The following is a 22,995-nucleotide window of genomic DNA, read 5'->3' as shown; positions in this document are numbered from 1 at the left end:
GAATCTGCCCCTTCCAGGAAATCTCCCACTGCCTGCCATATGCATTTACCCTCTAATAGCAAATCAATTTCTCTGGAGGCCTTATTGTGTAATGGATTCTGGCTGAAACGCAACCTCCACTGCCCTCCCTTCCAGTTTTCGCTGTCTTCTCCTTCCGACTGTCTCTCTCTCTCTTGGTTTCCAGCCTGTGGTGGGTAATTTGGGGTGTTAATTGCAGTGTGTTATTGTGTCCTGTCAGGATGGAAAGGAAGCACTGGGAAGCCACTTTAAGATGCCAACATGTATGCGCACATGGAGCTCTCCATGGTGCTGCAACGCTATCTTGTACTTTACACAAATGATATGTCTCAATGGGACCCGATAGCGCTCTTTCTCTTTCTCTGACTGAGCTGCTTTAAAGTGCACTAAAACTGAGTTATATCACCACTGCACCAGCAATCACCTGAACCACAGGGAAGAATCATGTGCTCTATTTAAACTACCAATGACTCACTGATAAATGCAGCTACTGTGGATAGGAAATTGTGGATAGATTGCATTTTACTCTTTTCAGGGAATATATTTCTCTCTTTAACAAAGCTGTGAGGTGTGCACTGATGGAGCTAAACTCAAGTTTCCAGGTGCACTCTGGGAGATTAAAGGCGGTCTGCGTTTTAGACATTCCGACACAAATCAGGACGTGCAACAGCAGAGCGGTGAACGGCAGCAGGGAATGAGCCAGATAAGAGCTCTCGAGTCTGATAAATACAGAAGGTTGAGGACAGGGAGAGATTAGGACCTACAGTCCACTTTTTGCACCAGAACAGTGCAATGTGATCAGGACAAGGAAAAAAAGTTTCGAAAACTGGCTGCGGTTACACAGGCGAATACAGCTGTCTCTATGATTACATTCAAAATTGAATTGTGCATGTTATAACTTTTCATTTTTAACATGTTTAGTTATATAACTATGCTAGACAGGTGATACACACATACAACCTGTTGGAAATTTGGTATGATCTTCATGTACAGTCTTCATGCTCAACAAGTCTTAATTTATCTGATCAGAATCACAAAAACAGTAATATTGTGAAATATTTTTACAATTTAAAAGAACTGTCTAGTGTAATACATTTTTTAAATGTAATTTATTCCTGTCATGGCAAGGCAGAATTTCCATTATTTCAGTCTTAAGTGTCACACAATCCTTCAGGACTGTTCCAATATGCTCATTTTGTGCTCAAATATTCACATTTATTTTAGATTGCAATAATGTTCCACAATATTACTGTATTTTCAACGTATCCATGGTGAGCAAAAGCAACATTTATGTAAATGAAATTGCATAATTTTGCCCAAGACAACTTTTCCACCCCTTAAAAGGAGGTTCACTTTCTATCAGCGGCTCAGTGCACAAACTGTGACAGGCACAGTTTGAGTCATGAATATTCATAAATGCGGTGTTATTATTCATAAATTCAAAAAATTGCTTTAGTTTTTATATTATAAAAATGATTTGCTTAAAAGGTGGACGGTAGCCACAGTGGCATTTTACTGTTTGCACATTTATTTAACCCACCGTCAAAGCAACCAGATGTTTGATTATAAAGCCCGTGCGTTACATGGATAGGTGAGGTCAGGAAAAACAAACCTCTTCAAAATATCCGAACAAATTTAGTCCTTTCTAAAAGTCATTACGGTACGCCCCTGCATGTGATCAACAAATATAGACAAGCGGACCGTACTCTGAAAAAGCAAGCTCCAATCTCTCGAGTTTATATTTTTATTTTAAAAAAGGATGACAGAGTGCAGCCATATAATGAGCTGAGCAGAAACAACATAAACATGTGCTGGGCGTCGGGTCCTGGAGGTCTCTGAAACCCTGTCAGTAAAACCCACTTCACATTCTCTCTGTCGTTTAGCACTTGCAGTGCAGCATAACCCTGTTAGAGCTACTTACACTCATTAGAGATACAGGGTGAAGGTCACACACACACACACACACACACACAATAACAAGGTCGGACTCAAGCGTGGGTCTGATTATTAAAAACATTGCAGTCGGGCACATCTGTTACCAGGCAACTGCTAGGATCTGACTGCATTCATGAGCTTTAAGAAGACAGATTTTAAGAAGGTAGAACATAATAACATGTGTCCTAACTATAAAATATCAATCCTGGGGTTTGCTATAACAACACAAAGACATATGAGACAACTAACAATGTAGCCACATATAGTGTAAACAGAGACAGTCAAGTTCAAAATATTCCCTTTTCATCAGTTATTTTCCCCAAATCATCATCATTATCATCATGATAATGTTTTTGGCTTAAAAGATGCATTTGCTTGTGAGGACTGATCAGGATGCCTAGATGTGTTCTATTTTATAATCCCCAGTCTCTGTAATCTGCAATTAAGGCGATAGTTTAGTATTCATATCACTATGTTTGCTTTGGTTAAGAATGACCTTCCTCAGCATCTGTGTGAGGAGAAAGAGAGAGAAGAAAGAAAGAAAGAAAGAAAGAAAGAAAAAGAGATAAGGAAAAACAAGATGCCTTTGCTTTGACACCGCACCTTCTCACTGGTTATGAATATGAAGTTTTATTGACAGTTGTCAGATATAATATACTGCAATCCTCAATAATTTAAATATTGTAGTCTTGATTTTAAATTAAAAGACTCAATCAGCTTATTCAAATAGATACTGTGCATTTAAGTAAATGTCTGCTTAAATACGGTAATATTGTATTTGCTGACATATTGTACTTAAAAACCCAGGTATTTAATACCGGCAACAGGTTCTATAATTAAGGTTATATAATACAGAGAAACAGATGGGTAGCACATGTGACTCTCTCCTGGCTGTTTTAGAAGCTCTAGAAGCCTATTTCTACTCTCTCATGTAATTCAACAATTCAACAGATGTTAAGTGTGTTTAGATGATTTATATGTCAGCATCTGTTGATCTGTAAAATGAACCCTTTAAAACATTCTTACAACTGCTCTGGCTATATATCAGTTTATTCTTGATATGATTCATAGAATATTCTTTTTGTGGGTAAATTATTGAGTGGTTTTTATCCACATGTCTCTAATAGTAGTAGTAGTGCAAGTCAAAGATTCTGATTGTTTCAGACCAGTTGCAAATTTTCTAAAAGGGGTCATGATGTTGCTAAAAATAACATTATTTTGTATATATGGTGTAATGCAATGTGTTCAAGTGGTTTAAGTGCAAAAAACACATTCTTTTCCACATACTGTATATTTTTGTTTCTCCTCTAAGCTCTGACTTCTGAAACGGTTTGATTTATACAAAGCTCATTGATCTAAAAAGCGAGGTGTGCTCTGACTGGCCAGCTATCCAGTGCACTGTTATAGGCTGAATACCAGGGGACATAATTCCTAATTATAATGATTTAGTAGTCATTTTACGCATTGTGCCTCGTAAGCATAACACCATGTCTGCATTTCTGATCGGAGAAACAACTGTAGTAAGTAGCAGGTTGTTTTAATAAGAAAATATAACTTAAAGGGTATGAGTCAGAAGCACCAGACTGTCCCTGCAGAGCTGAAATTTCCTCACTTAATAGTCTCTGTCAGCATCCCACTCCCTGTAGTTGGTCTCCATGCCTCTAGAGGCCTCTGTGTACCCCTCTGCCTTAGTTCTTCCTCGTGTGTCCTTCTTAGATATCTAGGTCACCTGTGCCTTGTTTTCCATTGGGTATTTAAGTTGTGATTTTTCTCCTTTGTTCTTCACTCGGTTTTTGAGTCTCTAATATTTGGGTTGAACTGTTGTGAATACAACTTGACCACTGATTTCAAGTTATGTCAGGTTTTGGAAGCATAAAACAAAGTAGCTTCACTTTTACAACTAAATACAGCATCTCCAGAACATGGCGCTGGCAGCAACACTACAGCAAGTAATAATAGCTCCACCTTCTTTCTTGAGAAAACTATTTGGCGGTGTTTAAAAATAACCCCACTCTGTGACATGTTTAAGCAAGCCATTTTAGGGGGGTGTAAACAAGTAATTACTTTTATAAAGAATATCTCTTTGGTTCTGAAACTTTAATCTTTGCAACTTCAGGAATCTTATCTAGTTTAAATTTCATTTATAGTCAAAGTACTGTCTGTGGTAAAATACTTTCTCCTTTTGATGTTTAACAAGCAGAAACCATAATAAGTAAAGTCATTTATAGATTAGCTTGTCCAAAATATTGACATGCCAATTTCTATTTGACAAAACTGCACTGTAAAAATTGTAAGATTGTAATTATGACAAATTTGGCACTTTTACAGAAAAAAACTGCTACAGTAGTATATATACATAGAATATGCCTATGTATAATCCATCACTGGCAAAACAAAATCACTGACAAGGACTGTTTACTTTCCATGCTACAAAAAAAACATAGCCGGCCCCTGTAACTCTCCAGACACTCTTTTAAATCTTGTGTGTAAAGGTGAATATGGCATGCTTTTGGAAACATCACAAGTCCTGACTCCTAAAACCCCTTCAAAAAACAGTCTATGAACAGACTAATGAGTTCATCTCCTTAAAAAAACACCCTGGAGCCAATTTCATTAAGCTCCTGCTTCAGGGCAGACATAAGCGCTTTAGTTGAAGTGATGTGACAAAAATGAGAAGACCTGAAAACAATTAGTATGCTAATGGAACAAAATCAGACGCCTTGACTTCACGTTACATGCACTGGGAAAAAAAATTGCTGTCTGTGGCAGATATGCTGTCCTTGTTGAGACACAACCATGACAAAACAGCAAGCCAAAAATGAATAGAGACAACTGTTGTGAGAGGAAGGGCGTCACTGAGTAGTTGCTAAGGTGAGTGTGTTTTTAATGTGGTGCAATGCCTTGGCTAGGCAGTTCTGGGTGGTTTACTGGCCTAAAGATGTGCTCACATTTACTGTTAGCAAGTAGCAAGTTTTCATATGTGAAATGCAGCCATTTCAATAGGAATCCACATGATCTGGAATTTTGTGTCAGGGCGAAAGATTTCCACACACATTTTGCAAATTTGTTGCGTTGACCAAACAAACATTAATTGAAATGAAAATAATGAATAAATGAACTAACTCAAATAAATGGTTACTATATGCTGAAGCACTAAAATAACTACAAATGAATCAAAAAATAAAATAAGTGCTAAAATTAAAGCATTAACTAAAATTAATATGCTTTAAGTGCTAAAACATAAACTAAAAAAATATGAATATGACCACACTTTATGTCGGATTGTTTAATTCAAAAAAAGCCCCCAAAAAGTATGGCCAATAGAAATTGCGACAAGGAATCACTGCTAAAAATATTACTAATAACATATTTCTTCCTGTTAAATTATTTTTGATACGGCTTTAACAGTAACACATTTGTGATTAATTAATGTATTTAGGCCTATGCACAACTCTCCTTTTCCATTTTTTTTGTTATTCCCCTCGCCTTCCACCTCCTCCCCTCCTCTTTTCTTTCTTTTCGAGGTAATTGCCTGATCTCTAATTCCACCCAAGGCTCATCTCCCAGACAATCAAGCCTGGTCCTTTACTCCGACCTGGGCACATAAAGAGCCCTGACTCTGAAGTAATCATTTCACCAGGGAGGAGAGATAACCAAACAATCACCATTAACCCTGAGCCTTTGCTGTCTCTCACTACTTTTCTGAGATGCTCTCTCTTAGGAAGAAAAGAGCTCTCCAATCACACTGATTCTGCTAATAAATATCATGCCTCACCCCTGCTGGGCTCCGCTCATTAAAACCACAGATGTTTGCTCGACTGGTGGATGGCTAATATCTCAGCTAGAAGGTGCGTGTCCTTTCTGGTTGTTATGTTATTCAATAATGTGACGCGAGGATCGATATCATACCATCCGACTGTCAAGCTTCTGAGAAGACCATCTTATGCAGCCGTTCAATTAGTGCTTGTGTTAAAGCAGCTTTTCAGTAGGAGGACCTGGGCTGAAAACAAGCGACGGGTGTACAAGCTGATTCACAATGTTTAGCCCTGCAGTGATTCAGTGAGAATAATGGTGCTACATTTCTAGCTCACCTCTTGGCATAATAGCCTCACAGTCGCTCTCTCCGAGACAAGAGAGGGGACGACAAGGCTAGAATATGCATGCAGAGAAAGTCGATAGTGATTTAATCAACAAGTTCGGCGGTTGTATAGAGCCTGAAAGCTTCCAAGAGTCTCATGTAGACAGAAGTTAGATCATCTATACAAAGTCTTGTCCACAACTTATTCTGGCCAAAAACTGCTTACTTAGACAGGAATGAATCATCTGGTCAACATATTTAGTCTATTGCTACTAATCAAAGCAGCTAAGCGTTTTTTTGTTTTTATTTTTTTAAAGCTCTAGTAATTTAGTCTAAAATCTGCTTGAAATGTGTGAGGATAAATGTGTGTGTGCACTAGTAATTAAGCACATGAATGCATAAAATACATGCCTATCCAAGTTTCATGTGTCACTGTATACCAAAGTTCAAGTTTAATGAACTCTGACCTGTATATTATTTCAAAGGTGTATTTTTTAATAATTTTTAAATTATAATCAACATTACTTAATAATATTATTGTAAATATAACATTAACAAATATTTAAATATATTGAAAGCAATGTCTTGAATTAAAATAGCTTTATTTTTTCCAAACAATATTTTATATTAATAGTATCATGAGATATTATATAATTATATTTAATATTACTATTATACATCTGATAATAAACTACAATATCTATCTATCTAAACATCTAAGTTTTAGAATATATATATATATATATATATATATATATATATATATATATATATATATATATATATATTTTTTAAGCATTTAATAGTAAAGAATATTAAAGTAATATTAAAAACAATTAATCAATATAGATATGCTTTTTCATATCTGTAGACTTTTGTGACCATAACATATACAGAATCACCTCAACAGCTGTTGATGTTTATCTCAGGATTAAACCTGTACCAGATTCAATCCTGAGGTGTGACAGATCGACACGTTGAAGCTGTTAGCTAATTTTCAGCGGAGCGTCCCTGGCGTGAGTGCGGAGACTTGAAGAACACAGGCTGTCATGGTGACGGTCTACTGAGGCTGCAGCACTGACAGACTGAAGAGGCCATGAGGATGGTTAAAGTGTGTGTGATTACCTTTCTGTGTGTATGCATTTAAGAGTTTCTGATAAGGCAGAGTGATACCAGAAGTGTGACAAACTGTACCTGCCGTACGTCCACTGACTGCATACACAGGAACTGGTATATCTTTCAGAGAGCTCTCACGATGGTCAATATACCTCATATGCAAAAAAAGTCATCAAATATCGAATATATATTACCGAACGACAAATTAACCTCAAAACAAACACCACAAGTAAAAAAAGACCAACCGTATTTGGATCGAGTCGACCATATTTGAAGAAAATAAATGTGATTTCACTACACAAATGGGTTTCTTCAAAGGGGGGGTTCTGCTTGAAGACCCAGCGGTCTGTTATTCAGACCCTCTGAAGAATTTCATGCGGATGTCACACAGTGTCGGAACATACGTAATGTTCCTGAGTACAGATGAACCACAACAACACCACAACAACAACAAGAAAACAACGGGAAAAAATAGACACATTTAAAATAAATATCACAAACTTGCCAGGTAGTTTGCCGCGGTCACCCCCGGGTATGTTAGATCAAACCGGGTAACCAGCGCAGGCTGCAGGCGAGAAAATACAAAAGAGCATCACCAGCACATCGGCTGCACTCAGGGAGGCAAGAGAGAAGCTGAAGAGACAGGATGAGAGATGATGAAAACGAAGACATAGTGCATGAACCATGAGAGGAAGAAAGGAAGAGGAAGGAAAACAGAAGATGGCGGGATGAGGCTTTGATTTCAGGGTTATTTTGGCTCTGACCCTCTAAGATGACCTTACGACCCGTGCTGCACACCAACGGTAAAAAGCAATCTGAGGCTGTTCACACAGAGCAAGCTTTTGCTTTCATAAACAGTGACAGTACAGACAGTAGAAAAATGGAACAGAATGCAGAGAGCTCGAGATGAAAAGTCGAACTCATTTAAGCCAAAACTGAATTCTACACTCATGGCGTAAAACGCTGAAAAAAACAGTAGCTGCGCAAATTAAAATTGCACATTGAAAATACGCCTAATGGATGAGTCAATTGCGTGAAAGCTCCCAAATATAGCAAAAAAGTTTATACACCCGCATGAGCTGTTTTTTTAGGCAATTTGAAAATATCACCAACGTTTTGCGCAAATCTGTAAAGGAAATGGGGCTGGTGAGATGCGACATAGCAGCTAAAAAAATTCTGTCTGATGCGTGTGTATTTAAACCAACTGCTTAAAAATAGCGCAGACAGAACGTAAGAGCATGTATTGCGTGTGACAGCGTTTGCACCTGTATCCCTTGCCTTGCTTTGGGGAACAGGATGTGAGAGGAGTAGGTCAGTGAAAGTTTTTTTTTTAGTTCTACTGACAAGTAACATCCTGCGCCTGAGAGTTTGCTCTGAGAAATCACGTCTGTAGGATAGAGGCTGTTATGTGACTGGGGGAGAAGTGGCTGTTGGCAAAATAGAAAGATTGAGGTCTTAAAACACTGTCTGCACAAGAGATGACAGTGCAGAATTCTGATGAGCCTAATGCTTCAGACAGGTCTATACACTCTGGAATAAAATCATACACTCTCTCAGATCAAATAAAAGCACAGAGCTTTTGAATCATCTGCAGACAATCAGATGAGGCACAGGCTGTTAATGTCTCTCTGGCAGAGAGCGTGACTCCAGCAGGACCATATCTGATCACAGAAAAACAGCAACAAAAGCTTGCGATTCTGAAATAAATAAATATGGCTTGTATCTGGCATTTCTCATAAATGCAGTACACTTAAAAAATGCACAAAAGGCAAGAATATATATTTATTTATTGTTCAGGCTATTTTATAATCTGTTTACGTAACATTGTCAGGATTTTATTGAATTGATATTCATTTCTCATTGCGGGATTTTATTGAAATTAATTTAGTTGTTTAATTTAATATATTTGTAAGTATAACATAACTATAAATGTTAAATATATTGAAAATTGAATTATTTTCTCATTATATTTCATATTAATCATATTTTACATTGATATTAGAAATACTATATTAATAATACAATAATAATTAATAATAAAAATAAACTATAATATATTTAAGTATACAGGTATTATTAACATTTTCAAAATATATATATATATTTAAAATAATATAATATTGACTTTTCTTACTGCATCATTTTATTTAAACTCATTTAGTTTTTTTATTTACATAGTTATTTAATAAATAAATAAATGCTTTAATTATACTAAGATATACTATTAAAACAATAGTAGAGGTCAGTAATATTTTATTTAAGTCAATTAAACTGAGCAAAGGTGTCAGCAAAGACTCCTACATTGTCGTATAAATTGCAATAATACTTCAAACTATTACTATTTTTTACCGTTTCTTATATATCTTACACTGTGTCTTATAAATTTCACTGAAATTTATAAATATTAAAATAAAATAAATAAAAACAATTCTGTAGTTGTAGTCGGATTTAAAAGGTGGACTGTCTGAAATAGATATTCATTTCCTAAACATTTGTTAAATGGGTATTTCTGATGATTGTGCCGTGTCTGAAACACAGCACAGAATAATCTACCTGCCAGAGTAAAGGAGGTCTGTAATGCAGCGACAACCCTTCTGCTTTTAAACTAACAATTGAGCCCCATCTAGTGTTAAGAAGTCATATAACAACAACATAGCTTTTCTCAGCAACAGAGCTAGAACTGTTCAACCAAATGCCTGCCTCACAGGTCAATCTATTTCCAATTAATACATAAAAATCCTAATTCCTAAGTATATAAATGAGGTATGAAAAATGACATGGAGAACACTCAAAAAAGCAACCAGACCAACACACAGACATACGGATGAAAAAAGAGAGGAGGTGAAAGACAGCAATTTGAAGAGGGACGTTGTGTTACTTATTGAATGCTCAGAGAAAGGGTTACTTACCTTAAGTGGTGAAATGTGAGAGTGGGAAACGTAGCCATGCACATTCTCAATTTCTGAGAGGTTCTTCTCTGATACGTGCACCAGCTCCGGCGCTCGAACTTCATTGGTGAGCCGCGGGAAGCCGTGTTCTGGAGGAGGGGAATCATCATCCTGATACCGGTACTATATATGTAAAAAGAAAGAAGAACGGGGAGAGATGGAGATAGAAAGGAAAGCAGAGAAGACTAAATGAGAAAGAGCAAAAAGAAAACCCACAATCCACTGCAAAGAATGCAATAACTTAAATGACTTTCAGCCAACGAGTTCTGTGCCCTGTGAGATGAACAAGCCAATTCATTATTTGGAGAACTGAGAATGACTGAGATCATGATCCATGGTGAAGCGTCATATTTTCTGTGAGCGATTGCATGCATATTCAATTAAAGCGAAGCGCTGCTGCTGACATGCTCCGGTCGAGAGAGGGTTCTAAACAGCTTGCGCTGCATGCGATCAAAGCAGGATGGTCATCTGGATCATCTAAGCATTTGATGTTTCTGAAAACAGCAGTGAAAATGTGTAGAATGAAGATGCAACACAATGCAGCGTATCCGTTCTGGACAAACAGAGAGAGTTTGTTATGGCGCGGCCCCTGTTTCCCGTCTCACCCAGGGGGAGCTCATCAAGGCTGGGTTCATACATGCTGGAGAGTGGCTTTGGTGCTGGGAGCCCTGTACTGCCGGAGGCCTGTTCTGTAAACACACACACACACACACACAGGAGCCCAACTGTGAACAACCAATCACAGTCCAATCACAGCTGAATCATTTAAATAATTGTACATACACCACAGTTCAAACGTTGGGTTTGGTAGATTTCGTAAGAACTTTCTTATGCTCACCAAAGCTGCATTTACAGTAACATTGTGAAATATTATTACAATTTAAGGCGAGACACTGCAGGTGAAAACATAAATAATAGTTATCACCGTACTTACCTAGTTGATTCATTTCATTGGTAATTGCAAACAATTTTTGTATTACAGGTTTTCTAAAATATTAAGTTTAAATAAGCAAAAAGGCATTGTTTTATAAAGTTGCACACATTTCTAGAATCAAATTTTAAAAGTTCAAAAATCTAAACACTGGATGAAGGTAGTGTCAAAATTATTCATTTCTTTTGACATATTAGAGTTAAAAGTCGTTACAAAGGGAATTTTGGGTATCTCATTTTGTTGCACAAAAATACTTTGAACAGACAGAAAACTATATATTTTGACAGTTTTTTGGGGAATAAAATGTTGTATATTATCAAGCAAAATATATATAGAGCAAATCCCTCTGTAAAATCCTTTTTGTAAAATTTGATTGTAAGTACTACTGAAGTGGAGATATATGGCTGTGTTGGAGAAAAAACTCATTTTGAGTTTTTAACAGGCTTTAAAAATATTTCAGAAAAATATGCATAAGTGCTATAAAACAAACAGTGTAGCTTCTTTCTTTCCGATATCTAACATGACGCATGCATGAAAAAGTTTTTGCCTGCAGTATCTCCCCTTAACGTCGATATTGTTTACATAAATACATTTTAAAATATATTTTTGTATAATAGCAAAGCTGAATTTTCAGCAGTTCTCATACAATTCTTCAAAAATGATTGTAATATCCCGATTTGGTTTTCTTCATATTCATAAATTTTTACACTTAAAATATTTGTTGAAAATGGGATCACTTTTGAACAGAAAGTTATAAGATAACTTATATAGATTAAGATCATTTAAATAGAAATATTTCGTTACAATGTAAATGCATTTACATTCATTTTTGATCAGTTGAATGCAACCTTGCCAAATAATAAAAGAAAACAACTTTTGAAAAGTAGTGTAGATTATTCACCAGTCTCACACAAATAAGCCAAAACAAGGGAACAAGGGAAGAAGCCTCCTTGAAAAAAAAAAAAAAAAAAAAAAAAAATTACAACCTGACATGCCACACACACACACACCTAAAAATACACAGAGATTAAACAAAGTGCAATTTACTACCCATTTACTGTTTGAAAGCCAACAATTTTGCCTTAATTTGGAAGCATCAGGCTCCGTAAGCCTCGCAAATGGGACTCTATGTACTATTTTTGATTTGATTTGAAAATCGATCTTAAATCTTAAAAAAAAAAAATATCTTTAAAAAACGTTTTAGAAAATAAATAGATAAATCTTTCAAAAAAGACAATTGCTATCTTACAAAGTTTAACAAAGCAAAAAAAAAGAAAGCATAATAAAAAGATGTTGCCAGTTTTTCACATAAGCAGCATATGTCAGCTGCCATTTTCTAGAGGAGACATGCAAGTCATAAAGTGTCTGATGAAAATGCAACACAAATCACTTTGAACAGCAGCATCTATTAAATGCACAAATGTAATGAATATTCCGAACATGGAGGCCATAATTACTACTTCTGCAAATCACCAAAGCTCAAATATTTTGCATTATGGATTTAAAATTCTCGATATTGATGTTATATAAAAATAAAAAAAGTGTGAACATAATCATATTTCAGGAAATTATGCTGCATGAGCCCACCTGCAGTGAACACAAGGGATTTAATTCTGTCAGATGATGTGACTCCATGCACAGCACAGAATAATTATCCTACACCTTGCTGACTAGCATTATGCACCGAGGTGGATGTGCTTTCTAATACACTACCCGAGTTACAGTATTTCTCATTATCCTAATACTCAGAAAAACAGCTGGAATGTTCAGACACTCAAACTCAAGAGTGAGTCTCCTTACAGCCTTCTAAGACAGTATCATAACCATGATAATAGCCACAGACAATTGCCTTTCTTAAAAAGTTTGGGGAGGTAAGGTTTTTAATATTTTGGAAAGAAGCCTTTAATGCTAAACAATGCATTTTTCCCCACAAATATCAGTCCAATGCATTCCGGGACTGTCCTCTTCGCAGAGGAGCATTGATTTCTGCCTTTCAATCACACCAAAATGACATAACTTAAAGCTCTTCTTTTATATTCTAAAAAGATGTTCGCTAGATCAAAGGTGTGGGGCATTCTCGGGTCACAAGTTATCCAACGCTATGAATCTGAGTTTCTGAGCTGCAGACTGCCATGCGGACTGTCATCTGGCAGGCTAATAGCTGACATATGTGAGACGGTTCATCTGAGGGAAGAAGTCACAAGAGATCAAAATAACAGAATGAAAGTTGTGCTAAGAATACACACATAGAGTACCACAAATGAACCACCGTGTTTCCGATGCAAGAACTAAGACGTAAAAACACGAGTATTAAATGTTTAGCTTAGCGACATGCTAATGGCATGCTCTGCAACACTGTTATTCATGATTCACTTCCGATCACTTAAAGGAATATTTTACCCACAAATGAAAATTCTGTCATCATTTGTTAGTCATCAATAGTGACACAAATTCTGTTTTGTGTCACTATTTTCACTTCCACTGTACTACATGCAGCACACAAGCAGCGTGCTGAACTGCTGTATTATTGTATGCCAAGGCAGAGATAAATGAAGTTAATGTAAAGTAATGACAGGTGGGTGAGAAAAGGTTGTCCCCAGGGCTCACACACAGTAGCAGGTCATGCAACCGTCTAACCTTTCTTTAAAAGCTGCTATTGTCTCCCTCTCTGAAACGCCGTAAGCATCTCTTGTTGCCCCTGACTTGTTTTTTCCACACTATTATTACCTGCAATTATCCAGCCTAGGCTAATAGCAGCTCTCACACTCCATAGCAGTGAACGGTAGGGAAATATCTTCAGTATAAAATGCACCAGAAACACCAGCCATGCTATATTTAGGCTGTCTGCGACCTTAACTTTTGGATTTGTGGAGAAGACGAGCATATATTGTGTTGTGCTGGTCAACAAAACCAACAGCTAGACGTGCTAGCGTAACATTGTCTTTTAAGCAGGAACTTTAATGTCTGCCGTTCTGAGTTTTATTAATTGACTGCGACTTTCATTCGGAATTTATATTTCATTTGGATTTTCATTCAGAAGGTCTCTTTCCTGACTCCAGACCGCTGAACACATTAAACATGCTGTTTGAAGATTACAGACTTTGCTGGAAAAAAGATTGGAATTGTTTTTAAAAGAAAAGCAAGAAAACATATGCAGGCCACAGCTAATCTGCTTATTGTCACAAACGTAATGAGGGCAACGGAACAAACAAGAACTGATAAAACAAAACAGAATAAACAGAATTAACAGATACAGCGTTAATAGGCTGCAGTGATAGTGATGGGATTGAGCAGGTTTCATTAAAGCCAAGAAAGAGCAGAGGGTAAAGTCACTACAAATAACTACAACATACAGTATTTGTCTGTGTCCTTCATGTCATTTAAAATGTCCTGTTTTTCTGCCTGTAAAGACCAACAAGATAATTCGCACTGCACTGAATGTTTATAAACTAAATCATGATTACTCAGTACATGTACATGTTGTATAATGCTTATTGAAGCTCATTAACGTGTAGAACTGCTTTGTTTACAGCAGAAACCAGATATTTTCAATCTGACGTCAAATTATACAACCTAATTTAATATCATCTTGACTACAGACAAAAACTTCTCTGACTATCATCGATACACAATACCATCGTCTATCGGCACAATCCTATAGCACAGAAAAGGTCTTGCTTTGTTTATATGAATACATTTATTTTATTGGTGTTTTATTTGTGTCTTATTTATTTGATTTGGGGATTGTTTTACATTTTCAATTTAGTTTTGTTATTTACATTAGCCTATATTTAAATTTAGTTATTTAGCAGATGATTTTATCCTAAGCAAATTAGGACAATAAAAGCAATCAAAACCAACAAAAGAGCAACAATATGCAAGTGCTATAATAGTATATTATTATAATGATATTTTCAGAAGAAATGCGTATTATTTTGTCCAAACAATAATACAAGGACTTTCAGAATTTGTCTTAAATCTTATTTTACTAAAAAGTTTATTGCGGAATCCAATTATGAATAGAATTTGTGAGCTGAGTGAATCATTACATCCCTAGTTATTTGCGACTATGCTAATTTTGAATAGTTTTCTTGTGCTGATTTGCTGTTTAGTAAATCTGGCTATACGTTTTTAGCAACTACATTACTCTATTACCAAAATAATCAATAGTGACACTTACATTATAGTGTTATCATTCACAAGTATTTAACCTTAACCGAAACATCGGCCTTAGTGACTTTGTGTGTGTGTGTATGTGTGTGTGTGTGTGACTCTGACAGAACCACTACAGCGGCAATGAAGGAGTTCATTAATGATGCTTTAGCACTATATTCTACTAACATATAACACTCAGGTCACTGGTCACAGCTCAGTAAATGGACCACTGCTATTTTGCTGAGGCTACTGACTCTAACCTAGTTACAAATGCAGATCTGCAAATCAAAATACGAACACGCACAGTAGAACCCGCACTAATCAGAGCCCCTTAATACTTTAAATCACCTGAAACCTACAAAAGCGAAAATGTAACGGTTTCTAAAAATAATAGTTTTTCATGTACCCATTTATCATTTTCATCTCCTCATGCAGCGTGCGTATTTAACGAGGTAAGCATTGATTCGTTTATGATGGCTGGCTACCGCTGCTGATGTTTTTTGACACTGCATAGTTTCACACTGTTTACCTTAGCACACCATGTTAAAGTTGTCAAATAAAACAAATCAAGTTTAAAACAAACAGAAAAAAAGCCTGTGTTACACAGGACTAAAAAAAACGCATCAGGCTTGCATGATAAATGCTGTAGTGATGTGTAATATATTTGATTAATGTGGCCGTCTCACACTATACACACTACATTACCGGATATATCACAGTATATCACTTTTATTTTATATATACAGCATGATAATGTGATTAGACGATGCTAGCAAAATCTACAGCACATGCGCTTGGAAATGTTCAAAATGTGCTAATATGTTTGTATGTGTTTTGTGGATTAATGTATTTGTGAGCATGCTGTGGGTTTGAGAGCAAGCTAGATCCACACACTATGTGGATCTAGCTTGTTCACGCGCCTCTGCGCTGAAGGCTCCTTCCTCATTTCCCTCTCTCTCTGTCTCTTTGAGATGAGAGAAGACGGGAATATGAGGTGGCATGGCTGAAGGCTCTGTGCTGGATTGTGTGGAATCTCCTCGCGATTGTGTGCGCTGACCCCTTTTCTGCGGCCTAATAAACCCAGAGCTCGTCATTGTCAGCTCACAGGGTTCATTCAGCCTGCAGAAGGAGGAAGGGTTAACAACAGCTGGCAAGATCCTCCCACTTCTACCTCCTCAGCTAACAAGAAAATACAAAACTAGATTTCACGCCAAAGTAAAATGGGTTATTTAGCATAACACACATATTAATCACTTCATAAAACTAAAATAAATCAATCAATACTGTGTCTGAGCTGCTCTGTTCTATAACAGTGGTATGAGTGGTGACCATAGAAAGTAAATGGTAGACCTAGCCAAGATTTTTAAAGCATTGTTTGCTGTGAATTCCAACTCATTTTAGAAAAAAATAAAAAATAAAAATAAAACACACACACACACACACACACACACACACACACACACACACACACATATATATATAGTATATATTATATATTTTTTATATGTGTTTGTGGTACATCTTCAGAAGAATTGGAATACACTGCATATATGCATATATCATATGTACCATGTTTGTATTACTTTTATGGATGTTTGTAAAGCGAACAGTTTGATCCTTTTTTATAGTGGCAGAATTACCTTTTTTGTTCTAAAATAGCCAAAAAAAAATCAGATCTTGGGGGACACTGGGTGATTAGGTTGTGAGCCAATCCAAATGTGTCCAGAAATGGGAACAGCTAGTTAATTATAGGAAAAAAGTATCATAAGGAGACTAGAAAATTTACATTTCATGATGGTATCTGCAGAACTCAGAATGACTCAGAAAGCTGAGGGGGGCCTCAGATTTAAGCTGAACCCTTACATTAACACCTCTGGTCACATATTAAATAATAATGCTCTTAAATTTACTGTAAAGAGTTAAGCAGTATAAATCTGGGTTAATTAAAGCAGCAAAGACACGCCACTGCTTACACCGCAAAAACTAATCCCTACCCTCCCCCTTTCACATTTTTTTCTCTCTCTCCTTACTCTGTCATTTATGCAGAACATAAATCAGTGGATTTAAAACTTACTGTAAATTCAGATTTATGCATCCACTGTGCCACAAGGACGAAATCAAGTCATAAAACTGTCGAAATGCTTTTTACATCTTTTACACAAAATAAATAAATGAAGAAAGAACACAGGCAATATTAGTGCTTAAAGGAACAGTTCACCCAAAAAACTACTTGAGGGGGAGTAAATGATGACAAAATAATAATAAATATTACAGTATGTAGAAAATGTTTGTAGCATTATGAATAACAATAAACAAATGATTAAAAACAAGTAATAAAAAATATTACTGGCTATATAAGTAATACTACAATTATAATAAAAAATTTAATATATATCTTATTATTATTATAAATACTTACATATTATAATAGTTAAAGACTGTAAAGTGTGAAAAGTGCATTTGAACTTCTTACAGCTACAAAGCTTATCATTTGACCCCGTCTATCTGAACTGTTTTTAAATATTAGGTATTTTTGGAATATGATTTGAGTTATAATTTAGGTTTGCTCAAATTATAAAAATAAGCTACTCTATCCATTCTAAGTGATTTGCTCCTTTAAAACACTTCACATCAAATTAAATACACTAATCAACACGTTTCCATGAGTTATAAATAAAGCCATCCAAGTGACATCATATAGCCAAGCACAAGTGACAGAATTCCCAGCTCTGTTTTACTTCCATAGCTGAATCATCTTATTAGCATGCTGTGCTGCAGACTGCCTCTGCCGTCTGGACTAATTGGTTCTGAATGAAGAACCATACCTGATAGCAAACAAACAAACAAGTGCAGCACACAACTGAATTCAACATCAGACGTGGGATAAGAAACTTGTTTCAAGTGACATTACATGGACAAAAGGGAAAAAAAGCACCGAACTTAAGTTCCTGTCTTCAATGTGAGGGTTGCAAATGCCATAAATCACTTAAATGAAATAATTTGCTCATGGTTTAACCACTCATTAAATCACTTACAACAAATCATCCATGCAGTGCAACACATTTCAACGGATCACAGATCAGCTGCAGTAATCCACACGAGAAGTAAATGTTGAGCATCACACCACTGAAATACTTCCTGATCCGGCAAAACAACACCACTCCAAGATATTGGATACACTCAAACGGTTTTCTTCCTGCAAAACAGCACTGATGATGGATGCCTACCTTACATCCGAACATCAGCGACAAGGTGTTGTCATGGCACGCAACCTTACAGTGGCAGAGCATTGGATTAAAACAGTCGGGGTTCCTCACTATAGGAGACATTCCTCTCGCAGCAGGAGTGCTGCACTCGTGCTACAAGCACTGACGTAGACGGAGAGAAAGCACGAGACTCTTCACTCCTGGATAAGCAAGAGTCCGCCTAATGCATGAACACACACACACACACACACACACACACACACACACACAACCAGGATGCAGCCACCCTTTAGATCTCAATTCTCTTTTTCCCTTGCTCCCTTTCTCTACTCTGGTCTGAGTCACACACTATTTCACAATCCAGTCTGCCTGAAGCTTTCTTAAGTCCTATGCTTCATTTTTTTGTACACAAAACCTCTTTTATCTTCTTTTGATTTTACCGTTAAATACAACCTCGGCTTTTTCGCGTTTCTGTGAGATTAACTGGGTTGTGGTAAATGAACTTCGTGGCATAATTTGTGCCACTTGAATTTATTAGAAAGTGTGATTGTCACACTTTTTGAAAGCTGTAATTAACAACAATATGATGTGTATACAAAAATCTTCCTTAGTTTGCATATCAGCAGAATTGTAAGCGATGCTGATGTTGTCTGTTAACGTTGTATATTTTAACAAAAGTCTAGGTTGGATGTACACTACTGTTTGAAAGTTTGGGTCAGTGAAAGAAATTAATACATTTATTAGGCAAGGATGTATAAAATTGATCAAAAGTGACAGTGAATACATTTCTAGCATAACTAAAGATTTCCATTCTCAGTAACTGCTGCTGTTTGAACTCTTTTTATTGAAGGATTTCCACACAAATATTAAGCAGCATGATTGAAGACGAAAAACATTTCTTGAGGACGAAATCAACAGATTAAAATGATTTCTAAAGGAAGGATCACGTTAAAATATTTTTGTCTATCACTGGAATAAATTACATTTAAAGCACAAAACAGTGATTCTAAATGATAATAAGTAGAAATATTTGGGCGGCTGTCTATATAGATGTTGAAAGACAACATGTGCAATGCTCTTCTTGTCCATTGACATCTATGCCAAGGCGAGAATGTATATTAAGATCAACTCAGATCACAACAGCAGATGTGCTAGCCAACAAATTACTACAACTCTAAGCGATGAGAGAGAGATGTTTACAAGCCTGCACAGCAAACTGCCAAACCCAGACAGAGAGCAGGATGGCATTATGCCCGTGTGTTTGTGTGTGTGTGTGTTCTCCAGAAAGAAAACAGGTGTTCTGGGCTGGTAGAAATCACGCTGCAGGTGAAGAATTATTAGTCTTACGCTGATCCATAAAAGTGGTCATTGTGTGACAGGAGCGTGTATGAGGAGAAGCAATGCCATAAAAAAATAGTGAGAAAATATTGTAAACAATTGATATAAAATATGAGATGTAACACTCATTTTTCGAAAGTAACACTGTCCAAGTAGCACAACAGTGCAGTTTCAGAAAGCCCAGCATCTCTTCTGATGTCCTAAAATGTGGAAACATGCGAAAACGCTATTCTTAAATACAGGTTACACAAGACTGTCTGTGATTGGCTGATAACCAGTATGATGTTTTCCTGTTTACAACAACAAATAACGAGTAAAATATGATTTGACTAGGATGTCAAGAAATAAAGAACGATTCATTAAAAATATTCCCCTTGCAAAGTTTAAAACCCTAAAGTGCTAAGATTTCAGTTCATAAACACACAAAAGTATTACTGTGTTGCTTGTAAATTGTGCGAACTTTAAATGGGATGTGGCGATGAGTGCATGTTTGTGAGCTAACATGTGATGAGCAACAGAAGGGGGTCTGGCCGTCCCTGTAGATGAGGAAAGCTGCAGGAAGCTATTACGAGATCTTAGCGTTTGTTTTTGTGCCAGTTCACCTGTGTGCCAAACCAACCTGAAGAAACACTTCTAAAAATACCAGTGAGTAAAACCCAGCTCAGATGTGTGATCACAGCTGAGAGGGATGCTGCTCTGCATTTCATTCTGTTCAAACAGAGAGTGAATCTAATTAACATGAATTCATAGTCAAACACACATAAGGTACACAGTGAGTGGATCTGCACTAAACCCCCTGGGCCTTTGGGAGGGAGAGAGCACACACTGGCCTGTGAGTGTACGTGTGCGGTGTGTGTTGTGTGCTCATGCGTGAACCTCTTTATGTGATGGGTAATGATGCCTTAGGAAGGATTCCTGAACACACACACACACACACACACACACACAGAGTTTCAAATGCATCACAGCTGTTTTTCTGTTGGTGAATTTATACTAAATGGTACACATCAGTTTCCAAAAATGTACAATAAATCCATAAAATAAAAAAATTATTCAAGTAATCAATTTTGATGTAGTCCATTTGACTTAAAAAATAAATAATATAATACACAGTACATATTTGGAATTAGAGTGGATAGATAATAACAAAACACTATTTTTTTGCGTGTTCTCCTTTTAGTTACAATATTAAAAAAGACAGAGCTGTCACGGCACAGAGCCCGTGCAAAATGTAATATAAGGTCAATCTATTTTAGGAATCTACTCAACTGTGCATGACATCCCGAGACCGAATCAGCCGTGATGTGAACTGACGGCACGGTAAATGGTCAGAAAGTGAATAGTCGTTCGCATGGTTGGCACGAGGAGGCAAAATCTGGCTTTGGTCAACAAAATATTACTCACAGTTTAAAACCAATCCACCCGTGTGCTGATCTTTTATATTTTCTCCAATAGCAAGCTCCTGATTCAGCTTAACTCACACAGCACAGTGTGGATCACAAGCACAAATCAGCACAGGAAGTGAGGTCTATTTTATCTGTAATTGCAAATAAAGGGTCCATACGCAGAGTCAAGCGATGGGCTGCATGCTAATTACAGTATCGACGCTGTCAGGATAAAATATGGCACAGCACTTAATTAACAATAAACACATTTATATTACCCAGAAAGAGAGTTTGATAGTCTCATTAACACAGAGCTGCTTGTGCAAGTTGTATTTACTGAACTATAAATACTTTTACACATGGGGAGGAGAGGGGAATGTGGGTAAGCGCTGATGTTGTCCAGTAGAGGGAGCATTCACACAGAGCTTCGCTCAGGTGAAGAGACAGGGATTGCGGCTAATCATATCCTCGTACATTAGCACAACCACACATTAACTTCATGCTGAATCAGCTGATCCTGTCTAGTAAGGGTGCTTGGGATGGGGATAAAATATCTCAAGGATGTACACTGCTGTTCAAAAGTTAGAAAGATGTTTTAATGTTTTCGAAATTAGTCTCTTTATACTCACAAAGCCTGCATTTATTTGATTAAAAAAATACAGTAAAACAGTAGAGTAAATAATTGCAATTTATATATGTGTGTGTGTGTGTATGTATATATATATATATATATATATATATATATATATATATATATATATATATATATATATATATATATATATACACATACACACTGTGTATATTTATTATGTACATATAAAAGCACAAACATACAGCTTATATTTTAAAAATATTTACATGTATTTATTCATATTGAAGCATTTTCTGGATGATTTAACGATTTTTTTTACTTTTTTAAAAATTTGTAACACTATCAGTATCTTTACTGTTTCTTTTTAATCAACACTTGCCGAATTTCTTACAAAACAACATGCATTTCTTAAGTCAGCAAGACTCTGCTCTGAGCATGATCATTTGTGTTTAATTGAGTCATTAACAAATAATAAATAGATTTATTCAAATGAAAAAAGAAGTTAGAGAAAGTTCCCATCTGCTCATCACCACACATGATAAGATCCCAGAAAAGTGTCTGTTTTCATGACCTCCTAATTTAGCATCTCATGCCTACAGCACAGTAGTATGTCTAGCAGGGCTGTTTTCACTTCTGCATTAGCCTCATACCTGCAGCTAAACCCCCTCCAGCTGACATTAATATTTCAGCATGCCTTCAGCACGAGAAGATCCAGTCTGGCCTCAGAGTGTTTTACAGTAAAGCATCAGCACTCTGTGGTGGAGGCTGGGATGGATACACCTCTGTGTGTCATTTGCTCTGGCCTACAGCAAAACGCAGGAAGAATGCACCAAACCTGCCAGTAACATTAAGGACTAGGAGCTAAAGGTCTGTCATTGTAAATCCGCCATGAACCGCTTATAATTGACTTTATGGGTTTGCAAATCAATACTACGGTTTATGGAGAACCTTTGAGATTGTAACCCACAGTCTGTAATAAAATCTCATTTTCTCAAGGCGTCTTTACACAGCCAAGTTCTTTGTCTGCTCCGAATTTTGCTTCAAGATGCAACACCACATACAAGCTGTGCTCAAATATGCCAGCTGTGACCCACCTCAGGCCCTTGTATCTGAGATGAATCTGATGCTAAACTGATTCCCTGAAAGTAAATTGCAGCTTTATCCAAACACACACACATGCATCAACATTCTAAACAATATAGAAGAAAAACAATAGAAAAACAATAGAGATTGCCGCAGAGACTTTCCTACATAGTTCCGACCATCCGTACGGTCTGAATAATGGGAAGC

General features: G+C 36.5%; 1 protein-coding gene across 6 annotated transcripts in view; it reads right to left on the bottom strand.

Annotated features, from left to right (window-relative positions):
• Window positions 1-22,995, bottom strand: part of dlg2 (discs, large homolog 2 (Drosophila)) — a 137,242-nt gene that overhangs the window by 65,271 nt on the left and 48,976 nt on the right. For 5 of the 6 annotated variants that reach the window (XM_043250936.1, XM_043250937.1, XM_043250939.1 and 2 more), the window contains 3 exons: window positions 10,701-10,784; window positions 10,057-10,218; window positions 7,653-7,712 (listed from right to left, as the gene is read on the bottom strand). In XM_043250936.1, the coding sequence (XP_043106871.1) occupies window positions 7,653-7,712; window positions 10,057-10,218; window positions 10,701-10,784 (306 nt within the window). The remainder of the gene's footprint in view (window positions 1-7,652; window positions 7,713-10,056; window positions 10,219-10,700; window positions 10,785-22,995) is intronic. The other variant, XM_043250944.1, reaches the window with a different exon arrangement.

This window comes from Puntigrus tetrazona, chromosome 10, assembly GCF_018831695.1.
Source record: "Puntigrus tetrazona isolate hp1 chromosome 10, ASM1883169v1, whole genome shotgun sequence".
NCBI lineage: Eukaryota > Metazoa > Chordata > Actinopteri > Cypriniformes > Cyprinidae > Puntigrus > Puntigrus tetrazona.
Note: the sequence above shows the minus strand (reverse complement) of the source record. Positions and strands in the feature narration are given on the sequence as shown.